Source organism: Otolemur garnettii, unplaced genomic scaffold (assembly GCF_000181295.1).
Source record: "Otolemur garnettii isolate 467f Iridium unplaced genomic scaffold, OtoGar3 scaffold00010, whole genome shotgun sequence".
Taxonomy (NCBI): Eukaryota; Metazoa; Chordata; class Mammalia; order Primates; family Galagidae; genus Otolemur; species Otolemur garnettii.
This window is the reverse complement of record NW_003852405.1, coordinates 2,427,484-2,442,070: the sequence shown is the minus strand read 5'-3', so window position 1 is coordinate 2,442,070 and position 14,587 is coordinate 2,427,484. Positions and strand designations below refer to the sequence as shown.

At 39.0% G+C, this 14,587-nt stretch overlaps 1 protein-coding gene across 2 annotated transcripts in view; it reads right to left on the bottom strand.

Annotated features, from left to right (window-relative positions):
• Window positions 1-14,587, bottom strand: part of WDR47 (WD repeat domain 47) — a 71,839-nt gene that overhangs the window by 30,940 nt on the left and 26,312 nt on the right. The window contains exons 4-6 of one of the 2 annotated variants that reach the window (XM_003784081.2): window positions 14,479-14,563; window positions 11,687-12,489; window positions 5,374-5,500 (exon numbers count right to left, since the gene is read on the bottom strand). In XM_003784081.2, coding sequence (XP_003784129.1) covers window positions 5,374-5,500; window positions 11,687-12,489; window positions 14,479-14,563 — 1,015 coding nt within the window. The remainder of the gene's footprint in view (window positions 1-5,373; window positions 5,501-11,686; window positions 12,490-14,478; window positions 14,564-14,587) is intronic. The other variant, XM_012801743.1, reaches the window with a different exon arrangement.

The window sequence follows — 14,587 nt, the reverse complement described above, 5'->3', positions numbered from 1 at the left end:
CCCGCCACTTTAGGTGTATGTGGCTGGCGCCTTAGCCACCTGAGCCACAGGCGCCCAGCCAACACTTGGTACTTTCATAAGGATGGACATATATTCCAGATATATGGGATTACTTCTGGTCTCTCAATTTATTCCGCTGGTCTATATATCCATCTTCATGCAAGTACCACACTGTTTTGATTACTGTATGCATTTTATTTATTTTTACAGAAATGTCGTTATCTTCTAATGCAGTAAGTTTTAAAAACCATGAAGGATGAGTCCTACAACTTTGTTCTTTTTCAAGATTGTTTTGGCTATTTGGGGCCCCTTTAATTCCTTATGAATTTGAGGACTGACTTTTCCATTGCTACAAAAGAGGCTATGGAATTTTTATAGGGATTACACTGAATCTGTAGACTGAATTGGGTAGTACTGACACCTTAACATTATAAAATCTTCCTATCCATGAACACAGGATGTCTTTTCTTTATTTGGGGCTTCTTTAATTTCTTTCAGCAGTGTTTTCTAGTTTTCTTTTTTCTTTCTTTTTTTGAGTCTCACTTTGTTACCCCAGTAGAGTGCCATGGCATGATAGCTCACAACCACCTCAAACTCTTGGGTTCAAGGGAGTCTCTTATCTCAGCCTCCCAAGTAGCTGAGACTACAAGCTCCTGCCACAACACCTGGCTATTTTTTTGAGATGGGATCTTAAGCTTGCTTAGGCTGGTCTTGAACTCCTGCCTGGGTGGATTGGATTGTTCAGGCAATCCACCCACCTTGGCCTACCAAAGTACTGAGATTTTAGGCATGAGCTACCATGCCCAGTAGTGTTTTGTTTTTTTTGAGATAGAGTTTCATTTGGTCACCTTTAGTAGAGTGCTGCAGCACAGTAGCTCACAGCAACCTCAAACTCTTGGGCTCAAGCAATTCTCTTGTCTCAGCCTCCTGAGTAGCTGAGATTACAGGCAACCACCCCAACACCAGCTAATTTTTTTTTTTTAAGAGACGAGATCTCCCTCTGGCTCAGGCTGGTCTGGAACCTATGATCTCAAGCAATCCACCCATCTCAGCCTCCCAGAGTGCTAGTATTACAGGCATGACCCACTGCACCTGGCCTGTTTTGTAGTTTTTAATGTCCATGTCTTTCACATCTAGACATTTTATTATTTTATATACTGTTATAAATGGACCTTTCTTAGTTTCCTTTTCTGAGTGTTCATTGCTGATATATAGAAGTACAACTAATTTTTGCTTATTGATATACTCTTCAACATCAACGTTGCTAAATTTATTAATTCTAGTAGCTTTCTTGAGAATTTTTGGGGGGCAGTGATGGGGTCTTACTATGTTGCCCATTCTGGCCTTTAACTCCTGGGTTCAAGTGATTCTCCCATCTTAGCCTTTTAAATAGCTGGGATCATAGGCTCGTGTCACTGCACCTGGCTTCTCTTGTGAATTCTTTTGTATTTTCTATATATAGGCTCATGTCATCTGTGAATAGAGATAGTTTTACATCTTCTTTTCCAAATTGGGTATCTTTTATTTCTTTTTCTTGTCTAACTGCTTTGGCTATAATTTTTGGTAAAATGTTTAGTACCAGTGGTTAAAGTAGGCATTATCATCTTTGTTCCTGATTGCAGGGAGAAAGCCCTCAGTCTTTCACCATTGTGATGTATTAGCTGGGGGCGGGGGGGGGGTTGTTCATAAATGCCCTGTCTATGTTGAGGAAGTTCCCTTCTGTTCCTAGTTTTCTGAGAGTTTTTATCATGATATCATGAGAGGATGTTAGATTTTGTCAAATGCCTTTTCTGCATCAATGGAGATTGATCATAAGGGTTTTTCCCCCTTCATCCTGTTAATGTGATATATACTCTTGAATCTTGGCATAAATCCCACATGGTCACAGAGTATAATCCTTTTAATATGACGTTGGATTTGCCTTGCTAATATTTTGCTGCAGATTTTAGCTTCTATATTCATAAAAGACACTGGTCTGTACTTTTCTTGTACTTTATTTGGCTTTGATTTCAGGGTAATGCTAGACTCCCAGAATGAGTTAGAGAGTAATCCCTCTTCTTCTGTTTTTTGAAAGAGTTTGAGAAGGACTGGTGTACCTTTTTTTTTTAATGTTTCATATAATTCACCAGTGAGACATCTGATCCTGGACTTTTCCTAATTGAGAGGTTTTTAATTACTGATCATCCTCTTTACTTGTTATAGCTATCTTGGGATTTTCTATTTCTTCTTGAACCAGTTTAGGTAATTCATCCTTCTTAGAATTTGTCCATTTCATTTAGGTTATTAATTTGTTGGCTGACAATTAGTCACAGTATTTTTATAATCCCTTGTATTTTTTTAAGGTCAATAGTAATGTCCCCACTTTCATTTCTGATTTTAATTATTTGTCTTCTTTATCAGCTTTACTAAAAGTTTGTTAATTTTATTAATATTGTCAGGGCCAATTTTTGGTTTTATTGATTCTCTCTATTGTTTTTCTATTTTGTTTCTCTTTGCTCTAATCTTTCTTATTTCCTTCCTTCTGCTAGCTTTGGGTTTAATTTGCTCTTCTTTTCCTATTTCATTTAGTCATAAATCTAGGTTACTTATTTTATTTATTTATTTATTTTGAGACAGAGCCTCAAGCTGTCCCCCTGGGTAGAGTGCCGTGGCATCACAGCTCTCAGCAACCTCCAATTCCTGGGCTCAAGCGAGTCTCTTGCCTCCGCCTCCCAAGTAGCTGGGACTACGAGGCGCCCGCCACAACACCTGGCTATTTTTTGGTTGTAGCCATCATTGTTGTTTGGTGGGCCTAGGCTGGATTCAAACCTGCCACCTTAGGTGTATGTGGCTGGCACCTTAGCCACTTGAGCCACAGGTGCAGAGCCTAGGTTACTTATTTTAGATCATACTTATTTCTTACCATTTACAGCTGTAAATTTCCCTTAAGCACCTGCCTTCACTACAGCCCATACATTGTGACATGCTGTATTTTCATTTTCATTAATTTCTTTGTTTGTTTGTTTTGAGACAGAGCCTCAAGCTGTTGCCCTGGGTAGAGTGCTGTGGCATCATGGTTCACAGCAACCTCCAACTCCTGGGCTCAAGCGATTCTCCTGCCTCCGCCTCCCAAGTAGCTAGGACTACAGGCACCTGCCACGATGCCAGCTATTTTTTGGTTGCAGCCATCATTGTTGTTTGGCGGGCCCGGGCTGGATTAGAACCCATCAGCTTAGGTGTATGTAGCTGATGCCTTAGCCGCTTGAGCTACAGGTGCCGAGCCATTTTCATTAGTTTCTTAAGTGTTTTCTAATTTCCTTGTAGTTTCTTCTTTGACCAACTGGTTAAATGTGTATTGTTTGAATTTTCACAAATGTATGAATTTCCAGTTTTCCTTCTGGTATTAATTTCTAGCTTCCTTCCATTGTGGTCAGAAAAGATACCTTACATAATTTCAGTCTTTTAAAATTTACTGAGACTTATTTTGTGCCCCAATGTATGGGACTAAATAATGTTCCATGTGTATTTAAGGAGGATACATATTCTGTTGTTCAGTAGATTATTGTATATATGTCTATTAGGTCTAGTTGGTTTATATAATTATTTAAGTCTTCCATACTCTTATTGATCTTCTATTTAGATATTCTATTCATTATTATAAGTAGGATGTTGAAGTCTCCGACTACTATTGTAGCACTGTTTCTCCCTTCACTTCTGTCAATGTTAGTATCATATTTTGGGATCTGTTATCTAGAACATATCCAAAGGTACTTTTAACAGTAATTTTTCTATATCAGTGGTTCTCAACCTTCCTAGTGCCGTGGCCCTTTAATACAGTTCCTGCAGGTCACGACCCATAGGCTGAGAACCTCTGGTCTACATTTTATTTATTTATTTACTTTTGAGACAGAGTCTCAAGGTGTAGCCCTGGTTAGAGTACCATAGTGTCATAGCTCACAGCACCTCCAACTTGGGCAAGCAATCCTCTTGCCTCAGTTTTTCTACTGTTAGTAGAGACAAGATTTTGCTTTTGCTCAGGCTGGTCTGAAACTCATGAACTCAAGCAATCCACCCGCCTTGGCCTCCTAGAGTACTAGGATTACAGGTGTGAGCCATCTTGCCTGACCTTCTACTTGATTCTTAATGTTTAGTTGAAAACAAAAAAAATTATTCAACTTATTAAAACTGCTTAACAGCTCCTTTATAAAATTCATACCCTACTTTACTTCATAACATAATTTCCTCTCAAACACACACACACAAAATAACTTTGGCTTGGTGTCTATAGCTCTGCAGCTAGGGTGCCTGTCACATACACTGGAGTTGGCGGGTTCGAATCCATCCCAGGCCTTCCAAACAACAATGACAACTACAACCTAAAAATAGCCAGGCATTGTGGTGGGTGCCTGTAGTCCCAACTACTTGGGAGGCTAAGGCAAGAGAATCACTTAAGCCCAAGAGTTTGAAGTTGCTGTGAGCTGTGACATCATAGCACTCTATGCAGGGCAATAAGGTGAAACTCTGTCTCAAAAAAAAGAAAGAAAGAAAGAAAGAAAGAAAAGTAACCTAAAACCCTAGACGTAGGTAAAAGTTTAATTTTATATTATAAATACCTAATTTTTGTTTTTGAAACAGAGTCTCACTCTGTTGGTGAAGGTAGAGAGTGCCATGGTTTCATCACAGCTCATAGCAACCTCAAATTCCTAGGCTCAAGCAATCTTCTTGCCTCAGCCTCCTGAGTAGCTGGGACTGTAGGCACCTGCCATGGTGTTCAGCTAATTTCTCTCTCTCTCTCTCTCTCTTTTTTTTTTTTGGCAGCTCTTGGCTGGGGCCAGGTTTGAACCTGCCACCTCCAGTATATGGGGCTGGCACCCTACTCCTTGAGCCACAGGTGCTACCCAACTAATTTTTCTCTTTTTAGTAGAGACAGGTCTTACTCTTGCTCAAGCTGTTCTCAAACTCCTAAGCTCAAGCTATCCTCCCACACACGCCTCCCCAGGGCTAGAATTAAACGTGTGAACCACCACAGTCAGCTCTAATTTCCTATTCATTAACTCTAATTAGTAAAATATAAGGCATATATTTTAAAAATGCAAAATAGCTATATGTAATGTAACTTAAACTTTTTGAGTCTTTAAATATGTCAGATTGTGGTATTTTGGATTGTTAATAAATTAGCCTGTTAAAATTACTCTAAAATGCACCATGGCAAGTAAATATATATTTTCTTTGGAGAAATAAGAGAAAATGAGCTAGTAGTAAGAAAATCTAGACATCCTCATTCTCTTTGCTACTCTCAAATATCAGAAAATTCTTCTTAGATTAAATCCAAGGAAATATTATTACTTATTACAAAGAGAAAAACTAAAAGACACTAGGTATAGTAAATATTACCTCATTTTTTTCTTGCTTAGCTGGTCCTGGATTCTGTGCTCCATTTGCAGGCTCTTTTTCTGAAACTGAACTCTGGCCCAAGATTTCACTGCCGATAGGCCGCTGTGCCTCAACAGGTGTATCACTTCTTACAGAAAGGTACAAAAAATCAAAAAGGCAGAGGTGGGTATAAAAAAAATATGTTTAAGTTAGAGGTACTTTAATTTAAAAAACGGATTATTTGCCCTAAGTGTTTATCAACTGACAATAAATGAATTTTAAATTTATCTTTCATAAGTACACTACAAAGAGTTTTTAAAAACAGAATGTGCTTTTGTGCTTTTAATAGAGGGAGGTAGGGTCTCTAATCTAAACTTAGTTGTACAGCCTTGGGACTGTCAGTTACATTCTGTGTAACTGAACTTCATCTATTAATAGGTTGATGAATATGAATAAGTAGATGATCTAAGGCCTAAATTCTCTTTATAAAATCTAAACATTTTTTCTGCTCTGATATGTTTCTATAGAATTTTAAGAATTTTTGAGATTTTATTAAAAAGACTTCCCTTAGTCTATCTGCACTTAAAAGCTACACAGACTTTTCTTTTTTTTTTTTTTTGGAGACAAAGTCTCCCTCTGTTGCCCTGGCTCCCGTTCAGAGCAACCTCAAATTCCTGGGCTCAAGTGATCCTCCTGACTTAGCCTCCCAAGTAGCTGGGACTTTAGGCACACACCACCATGACTAGCTAATTTTTTCTGTTTTTATTAGAGATGAGAATCTCACTCTTACTCAAGCTAGTCTTGAATTCCTGACCTCAAGTGACCGTTCTGCGTTGGCCTTCCATAATGCTATTATTATAGGCATGAGCCACTTGCTGTGCCTGGCCTCAATATTTTTAATGTATACTAACTATAAGCTTGAGATCTTATTCAGGCTGTTCCTTATGTTCTTCTAAAATACTAAAGATTTCTAAGTGTCTTGCTACTCTGTTCAAAAATTTTAGACCAGGTGTGGTAGCCCATGCCTGTAATTCTAGCCCTCTGGGAGCCTGAGGCAGGTGGACTTCTTGAGCTTAGGAGTTAAAGACCAGCCTGAGAAAGAGGGAGACCCCATCCTTACTAAAGGCAGAAAAACTAGCCAAGTATTGTTGCAGGCACCTATAGTCCCAGCTACTTGGGAGGCTGAGGCAATAGGATCACTTAAGCCCAAGAGTTTGAGGTTGCTGTGAGCTATGATGCCACAGCACTCTGCCCAAAGAGAAAAAGTGAGACGGTCTCAAAAATTTTTTTAAATCCTGGAGACATTTATACAGATTACCTATTTGTTACAACTTGTTCACATGGTGAACAAATACAAGAGTAAAACAAGCTCTGTTTTCAAGGAATTTGATTATGTGGTAGTCTCATAATGACCTCACCAGGCAGAAATATATAAGACATATCAAAATGTAGGTCTAGGGCTTAGAAAAAGAGAGCTAGATAGTCATCTTCACAAAGTGACCATTAGTTAGAAGTCAGACTCCTGAGTACTGAAACATATCTAAATGAACACATCCAGAAGAGGGAATAGAAAGACCCACAAAGACTTTTTAGCTACCGGACTGTAAATTACTAATGACTATAAGAAGCCTTATATTATGCCCATAAAATAGAATTTGTAAGAGTTATTAACTGTAAGAGATAGAATAAAATGATCTTTAGAAAGTAACATTCAATTGTATAAATTTATACAGAACTTCCATTTAACTTGTACAATAATCTGTGAAATAAATTTTAACCCCCATTTCACAGAAAAGGAAACACTCAAAAAACAAGTGATTTTCCTAAAATTGCACAGCTGGAAAATGGAGTTAAAACTTGCAACTGGTCTCCAAACTCTAAATATAAAGTTGGCCCACCTCAGATACTTCAATCTTGAGACCATTACAAGCTCACATATTTCAACTGATTTTTCTTTGTTTTAAATTTGTTTCTGTTAAAACAAAAAGATATCCTTACAAAATACCACACACCCCTGTATGAACCTTTCTTTTATGTTTCTTTGTTCATCATATTAGCTCAATCATTGGACCTTGATTAAGATGTTAATACGTAATAAACACTCAGTTTCGTTGTTTGTTTTTTTTTTTTTGAGACATAGTCTCACTCTGATGCCCTAAGTAGAGTGCCATGGCATCCTAGCTCATAGAAACTATAAGCTCTTGGGCTCAAGTGATCCTCTTGCCTCAGTTTTTCTATTTTAAGAAGACACAACATCTTGCTATCTTGCTCAATCTGGTCTTAAACTCCTGAGCTCGAGCAATCCACCTGCCTTGGCCTACCAGAGTACTAGACAGGCATGAGCCACCCTGCCTTGCCCACTCAAATATTTTTTAAATGGAGACAGACTTCAAACAAATACTACCACAAGTAGGAGTTTCTTCATGTGGCATCTTTAACATGATTGATGTAACTGGGCTTCCCAATATTTTTTAACTACACTTTTATTTTTTATTTTTTAACTAAAATTTTTTGTTTGTTTTTTGAGATAGTCTCACTCAGCCTCTACCCTGGGTAGAGTGCTATGGCATCACAGCTCACAGCAACCTCAAATTCCTAGGTTCGAGCAATCCTCTAGCCTCAGCCTCCCAAGTAGCTGGGACTATAGGTACCTACCCATCACATCCAGCTAGTTTTTCTATTTTTAGACATGGGGTCTCACTCTTGCTCAGGCTTGTCTTGAACTCCTGAGCTCAAACAATCCACCTGCCTGGACCTTCCAAAGTGCTAGGATTACAGGCATGAACTACCACACCCAGCCTAAAATATTTAAAAACGATTTTTTTTTAATTCTGAGACAGAGCCTCAAGCTGTCACCCTGGGTAGAGTGCCTTGGCATCAGAGCTCACAGCAACCTCCAACTCCTGGGCTCAAGCAATTTTCTTGCCTCAGCCTCCCGAGTAGTTGGGACTACAGGCACCTGCCACAATGCCAGCTTTTTGGTTGTAGTTGTCATTGTTGTTTGGTGGGCCCAGGCTGGATTCGAACCCACCAGCTCTGTTGTATGTGGCCAGCGCCTTAGCTGCTTAAGCTACAGGGGCTGAGCCTAAAAAAATTTTTTAAGACAGTGTCTGACTCTGTCACCTAGGCTAGAGTGCAGTGGTGTCATTGTAGCTCACTGCAACCTTGACCTACTGGGCTCAAGAGATCCTCCTGCCTTAGCCTTCCAAGTAGCTGGGACTATAGGTACACCATTACTATACCTGCCTAATTTTTTTTTTTTTGGTAGAGATGGGGGCCTCAATATCAATACTCAGGCTGGTTTCAAGCTCCTGACTTCAAGTAATCCTCCCACCTTGGCCTCTCAAAGTGCTGGGATTATAGCTGTGAGCCACCACACGTGGCCCAAAATAAATTTTTATACACGTACTTCATCCATAGCACAGTAGCTCTCCTGCAGCATTTCATTAGCAGTCGTTTTGACACATTGTCGTTATCAAGGCTATGAATTCTAAAGGAAAGAAATTTACATTTATTGAGCACTAATCTCATGCTTGCCACTCTGCAAGGAGCTTTATCTTATTTTGCAAGTCAACTCCCTACTTCACAGAGGAGGTAACTGAGGCTCAGAGAGATTAAGTAATTTTCTCAAGGTAACAGGTAGTAAATGGCAAAGCTATTGTTCAGACCTAAGTCTGACTTAAAAGACTACGTCCTACTCTTTACACTGCTTTGCCTCATAATTCTAATTTCAGAGACATGACAAGTATTTTGTGGATTACTGTTACTACTCATCTGGTAACACAATGTATTACTTATTTTTTTGCATGTCACATTTTGCCTCTCAACTTTTTCTATAATGGTCTAATAACTCCACTCTTTTCTTTCTTTCTTTCTTTTTTTTTTTTTTTTGAGACAGAGTCCCAAGCTGTGGCCCTGGGTAGAAAGCTGTGGTGTCACAGCTCACAGCAACCTCAAACTCTTGGGCTCAAGTGATCCTCTTGCTTCAGATTTTCTAGTTTTAGTAGAGATGGGGTCTTGCTTTTGTTCAGACTGGTCTCAAACTTGTGAGTTCAAGCAATCCACCAGCCTCAGCCTCCCAGAGTGCTAGGATCACAGGCGTGAGCCACCGCCCCCGGCCTCCTTTCCATCTTTATCTAGATACTTCTCAACTTCTACTACTTTCTTTTTTTGCAGTTTTTGGCCGGGGCTGGGTTTGAACCCTTCACCTCCAGCATATGAGGGCGGCGCCCTATTCCTTGAACCACAGGCGCCGCCGCCCCTACTACTTTCTTTATGTAGGATTTACAGCATAGATACAGTCATAAATGGCTGGATTGTTATGCATCTTATCTCTGTATAAACACAATTCTATCGCTGCACAAGTCCAGCCATCCTATTCAAATTCTGACTAAGAAACTTCTGTCATCTTACATACATAGAAGAATATCAGCAGCTCCCCTAAAATTGAAGCCCAGAATCCCAGACAGTGAGAATTTTTCTAAAGGGGCTAAAAAAATCCAGCAAAAATTTAAAATAGTTTCTACCAATGCTCAAGATCCCCTATCCTTTGGGAGTTAAATACGATGCTCCTATATGAAATTATTATTATCCATTGTCATCATGAGATGTCATCTTTATCTTTCAAAGATGAAATATGGAGGAACAGAATACCTTAAAAAATCACCCTACACTTCAAGAAGTCCCTCACTTAACTAATCCTTGTTAGTGGTCCCTCTCTTCAAAGAACATTAAAGAAAGTATCACAATTTCCCTCTTCTACAATCTCACTGTAACTTAACATAATATGATTCCCTATACATTTACCCTATATTTCTTGTCTTAACTAAATATGTCCACTTGCTCTAATTAGAAATAGAAATTCTGAATCCAATGCATCCTCCTTTGCAAAGAATGCTTCCAACTATCCTATGTAATACAAAATGGTTTAGTTTTTGTGCTTTCATGAAATGATTATTATTTTTTGAGACAGAGTCTCATCACTCTGTTTCCCTGGGTAGAGTGCTGTGGCATCATAGCTCACAGCAAACTCAAACTCTTGGACTCAAGAGATTCTCTTGTCTCAGCCTCCCATGCAGCTGGGACTATAGGCACCTGCCAAAATACCTGGCTAGTTTTTCTATTTTTAGTAAGGATGGGGTGATCTCACTCTTGCTCAGGCTTGTCTTTAACTCCTGAGCTCAAGCAATCCACCTGCCTCAGGCTCTCAGAGTGCTAGGATTACAAGCATGAGCCACAACACTGGGGCCTCATGAAATAAAATTATTCCACTTAATATTAATACTTTATAGTACCAACTATCAGTTTTAGGAAACCATCCATATGTCCTAACGTGTTTACTGGAAAAGCAAGTGAAAAAGCTTCCTATCCCCCCCAAACAAAGAACTACTGATCAAGAAATTATTATTTCATGCCAAGTTTGAAGGAAATACTGAGTAGTGTATTTAACAATTATTTCCTTCATATATATATAAAGAGAAGTGGAAATAATCAAAAAGTCTTAAGTACACACAGTTGTTTACTGTATTACTATGTCCAAGAGAAAAAAGTAAAAACAATTTGGTATTCTACAATAAGAAACTGGTTAAGTTTATCATATAGTCAGACAATGAAAAACTGCACCCTTATCATTAATCACTGATCTCAAAAAATGTTTAAGAATATGAAAAACTACCCAGATACAATGGTCACATACTGTGCCCCATATCTACAAAAAACCTAAAAATTAGCCAGACATGGTGGCATGAACCTGTAGTTTCAGCTATTCAGGAGGCTGAGGCAGGAGGATTGCTTGGATTCAGGAATTTGAGGCTGCAGTAAACTATGGTCATGTTACTGTATTCTAGCCTGGGCAACAGAGCAAAACTCTGTCTCTATTAAAAAAAGAAAAACATTAAATAATTGAATAAATACATAATTTTTATTTTATTTATTTATTTATTTTAGAGAAGGAGTCTCACTCTGTCACCCTCGGTAGAATGCTGTGGCCTCACAACTCACAGCAACCTCCAGCTCTTGGGCTTAGGTGATTCTCTTGCCTCAGCCTCCCGAGTAGCTGGGACCACACGTGCTTGGCACAACGCCCAGCTATTTTTTGTTGTAGTGTGGCTGGGGCTGGGTTTGAACCCACCACCCTTGGTATATGGGGCCTGCGCTCTATTCACTGAGCCACAGGCGCTGCCCTAATTTTTATTTTAATTATCAAAATTTAAAAACCCTTTCTAAAGTTCTAAGGACTTTCAAACAAAGGAACATTAAGAAAACATACATACACAATACAATGAGATTGTTCAGACATACGAAGATTTCCTAATTTTTATGAACAAATGCTTACCGTTCAGGAGATTCTTCATAAATACTGTGACATTCTGTATTCTCAAGCATGAGACTTCTGCTGAGATTTTGTACCCCTGGATAATGGAAGTTAGCAAAGGAGTGTGACATTGGAGAAGTTTTGTTTCCAAGGTCTGAAATTCTTTTATCATGACTAGTTAGTCCACAAGTCAGGCCATCTAAAGCAGGATTCAGAGAGCGGGTCATATAGGCATCAGCTGATTGAGGTCTTCTCATTGGGGATGATGGATAGGGAGAAAGTTTGCTGATAAGAGGAGTCAAAAGATCAGCATATGCAGCTTTTGTAGGTTTCAGAAGTTTGTCAACATGAATATTAAGCATTTTCTGTTCAAAAGCACAAGAGAAGACAGAAGATGGGAGATTCTGAAGCCATGACAATAAGCTCAGATCCAAATCATCACAACCATTACCACATAAGAGGTCGATACCAAGAAGAACTTCACTTTCTGTAATTTCTTCTCCAGTTGCTTTACTTTGACAAAATTCTACACAGCATTCGTAAAGTAGGCCTTTCATTACAAGCTGAAATAAACGATTGTTACTTGCTTTAAAACCAGCCTCACTCAGCTTCCTATCAGCAGGGATGAATTCTGCAACCATGACACAAGCCTCTTCAAAACAGTGAACTCGAGCAGTGCTGGGATTCCAGTCCTTAAATTCAGCATGATTGGTCAGACGAGGCAAAGTCAAAAGCAAACAGAGCTTGCTATAGTCATCTTTAGAAGGACAGTACTCTTCTAGAGCATGTAAACACTGCACTGCTTCTTGCATGGTAAATTCCAGCTGCAAGAAAAATATAAATGATTACCATAAAAAGGAGTGCAGTGAGATTTGAAAACAATAAAAGTATAAAGGGTAAATTCTAGTGCCACAAAATACTCACATAATTTGCAGAATATGGTAACCACTTTCAAGTTAGGAAACAAAATGTTTTCGTAACAAAAATAATAAAAAAACTGGTTAAATAGCACATTAAAATTTTGTATATAAAGACAGTGTTCTAAGCTGGGCACAATGGCTTACACCTCTAATCCTAACACTTTGGGGGCCAAGGCAGAAGGATTGCTTGAACTCAAGAGTTTGAGACCAGCTTGAACAACAGTGAAACCCCATCTCAACCTAAAATAGAAAAAGGTAGCTGGGGTGGTTTTGCACGCCTATAGTCCCAGCTACTTGGTAGGCTACGGCAGGAGGATCACTTGAGCCCAGGAATTTGAGATTGCAGTGAGCTATGATGATTCTGCGGCACTCTAGCCCTAGGGACAAAGTGAGACTCTGTCTCAGAAAAAAAAACAAAAAACTGTTCTAATACTATTTTTGGCCGGGTGTGGTGGCTTACACCTGTAATCCCAACATTCTGGGAGGCCAAGGCAGGCGAATCACCAGAGCTCCCAAGTTCAAGACCAGCCTGAGCTACAGTGAGACCCCATGTCTAAAAATAGCCAGGCATTGTGGCTGGAGCCTCTAATCCCAGCTACTTGGGAGGCTAAGGCAAGAGAATCACTTGAGTCCAGGAGTCTAAGGTTGCTGTGAGCTATGACACCAAGGCACTCTTACCAAAGGTGACAAAGTGAGACTCTGTCTCAAAAAAAAAAAAGACAATTTTTTTTTTCCAGACAGTCTCACTTTGTCACCCTTAGTAGAGTACTGTGGCATCACAGCTCACAGCAACCTCAAATGCTTGGGCTCAAGTGATTCTTTTGCCTCAGCCTCCCAAGTAGCTGAGACTACAGGTGCATATCATAATACCCAGCTATTTTTTTTAGAGATGAGGTCTCACTCTCGCTCAGGCTGGTCTCAGGCAAACCACCTTCTAGAGTTCAGATTTTTTTTCTTTTATAAATCAAAGACCTCAATGTACTGTACTATACTTTGGTTTGTGCTATGGTTTGGATGTCTGTGTTCCCTCCAATTCATATATTGTAATTCTAATCCCCCAGGTAATGGGAGAAGAGTGGGGCCTTTGGTGGGTGATTAGGTCACAAGAGCTCAGCCCTCATGAATGGGATTAGTGCCTTATAATTTAGAGTCCAGACAGCCAGCTAGCCTTTTTCATCCTGTGAGGACACAGCTAGAAGGCACCATCTATGAACTAGAATAAGCACTCACCAGAAATTAAATCTGCTAGCACTGTGATTGTGGACTTGCTAGCTTCCAAGAACTGTGAGAAATACATTTCTGTTGTTTATAAGCCACCCAGTTTATGATATTTTGGTATAGGAGCCTGACTAAACTAAGGGAGTTTATGTCAGTGAACATTTACTAGAACTCAATAAACATTTTCTTGGTTTTGGATGTGACAATGCTAATATTGAGACTTTGAAAGTAATTTTCTAATCAAAATGAATTTAAAATTATTAAATTTAAGCAGTCATGAGGATAAACATGTCAGGAAAATCTATCTGTGGATCAAAGACTATACAAAAAAAGAGGCAAAGAAAAAGGAGGTAAACAGAACCAACTCACCTCCAGGATACGAAAAGAAGCAATGATGAAGAGTCATCAAGTCAAACATCTACAGCTATCTACCTTACCTTAAAGAAGAGAAGAGCACACACTCATCAACTGGCTAGCTGTTCAGGCATCACTTTGACTTAAACCACAGTTTAGAAGCACTAGAGATTGAAGAAAATAATCCATCTAGAAAACTTGCCCTAGCCCAGCTTATAAAAACTTTGAAAACTCATGATATTAATCTTTTCTTTTAGTGAATAAAATGCTTAAGACTGAAAACAAGACTATGGCGCAAACCTTTAGGAATAAAAATCTTACATGCTGGGGCTCATCTTCTGCTGACATTGCATTGTTAACACACAAAGCTTCTAAAAACTTCTGCTTCAGGATAATATAACGAAATCTGTGAAAAGATAACAAAATATTA